At 59.9% G+C, this 673-nt stretch overlaps 1 protein-coding gene across 2 annotated transcripts in view; it reads right to left on the minus strand.

The window, feature by feature from the left end:
- Window positions 1–426, minus strand: part of LOC119280407 (RNA-binding protein 7-like) — a 4,078-nt gene extending 3,652 nt beyond the window's left edge. For both annotated transcript variants that reach the window (XR_005138077.1, XM_037561268.1), the window contains exon 1: window positions 253–426. Coding sequence is in view for 1 of the 2 variants with exons in the window: in XM_037561268.1 (XP_037417165.1) it covers window positions 253–286 (34 nt within the window). In the remaining variant the exon portion in view is untranslated. The remainder of the gene's footprint in view (window positions 1–252) is intronic.
- Between the last annotated feature and the right edge of the window lie 247 nt (window positions 427–673).

The following is a 673-nucleotide window of genomic DNA, read 5'->3' on the forward strand; positions in this document are numbered from 1 at the left end:
TCAATCAAAACATCTACAGCGCGCAATCTGGCTGAACCTGCTTGGGAGCAGCGACAGCAATTCCGAAAAGCCACAGCTTAGGGCACATCGCTAGGAGCATCGGCCGCAAAGGCATCGACTATTCGGACCAAACAGAACGAATTACCACCGAATTCCCCCCTCAATCCCAGGCCGAACCAGCAGGACGGCCACAAAAAATTGGGGGAAATTCGCAGGAAGAGCCGCACCGCACGATTAGGGCTGGGATCTCACCTATGTAGACGGCGCAGCCCGGATTCCTCGCCATAGGGACCGGATCTGGGGAGGCGAAGGCGACGGACACGGAGGAAGGAGTCCAGCCGGGGGAAGCGACTACCACACGACGAGTGCGAGGCGCACGAGCTCACGGGGAAGGGGGTTGGTGGCTCACGGCGTTTGGGCGCTATTTCTAGCAGGTGGTTTGGAGACGGTACGGTTCGGCTTCGGCTGCCGACGCCGCGACCGAGGCGGGCTCGGTGGACTCGGGCGGCTGAGCAGTGAACGGGCCTAGGTATCGGTGGGCGCTTGTTCGCTGCTGCTTAACGAGATAAAATCTTACCACACCGGTCCTTGTGGAAATCCATGACATCTTCCCCCTCCACTCGGCGGGGGCGCGTCATGAGTGAAGCTCGATGCCGTTTTTGGACCTCTGCTA

The sequence above is a fragment of the Triticum dicoccoides genome, chromosome 1A (assembly GCF_002162155.2).
Source record: "Triticum dicoccoides isolate Atlit2015 ecotype Zavitan chromosome 1A, WEW_v2.0, whole genome shotgun sequence".
NCBI classification, from domain to species: domain Eukaryota; kingdom Viridiplantae; phylum Streptophyta; class Magnoliopsida; order Poales; family Poaceae; genus Triticum; species Triticum dicoccoides.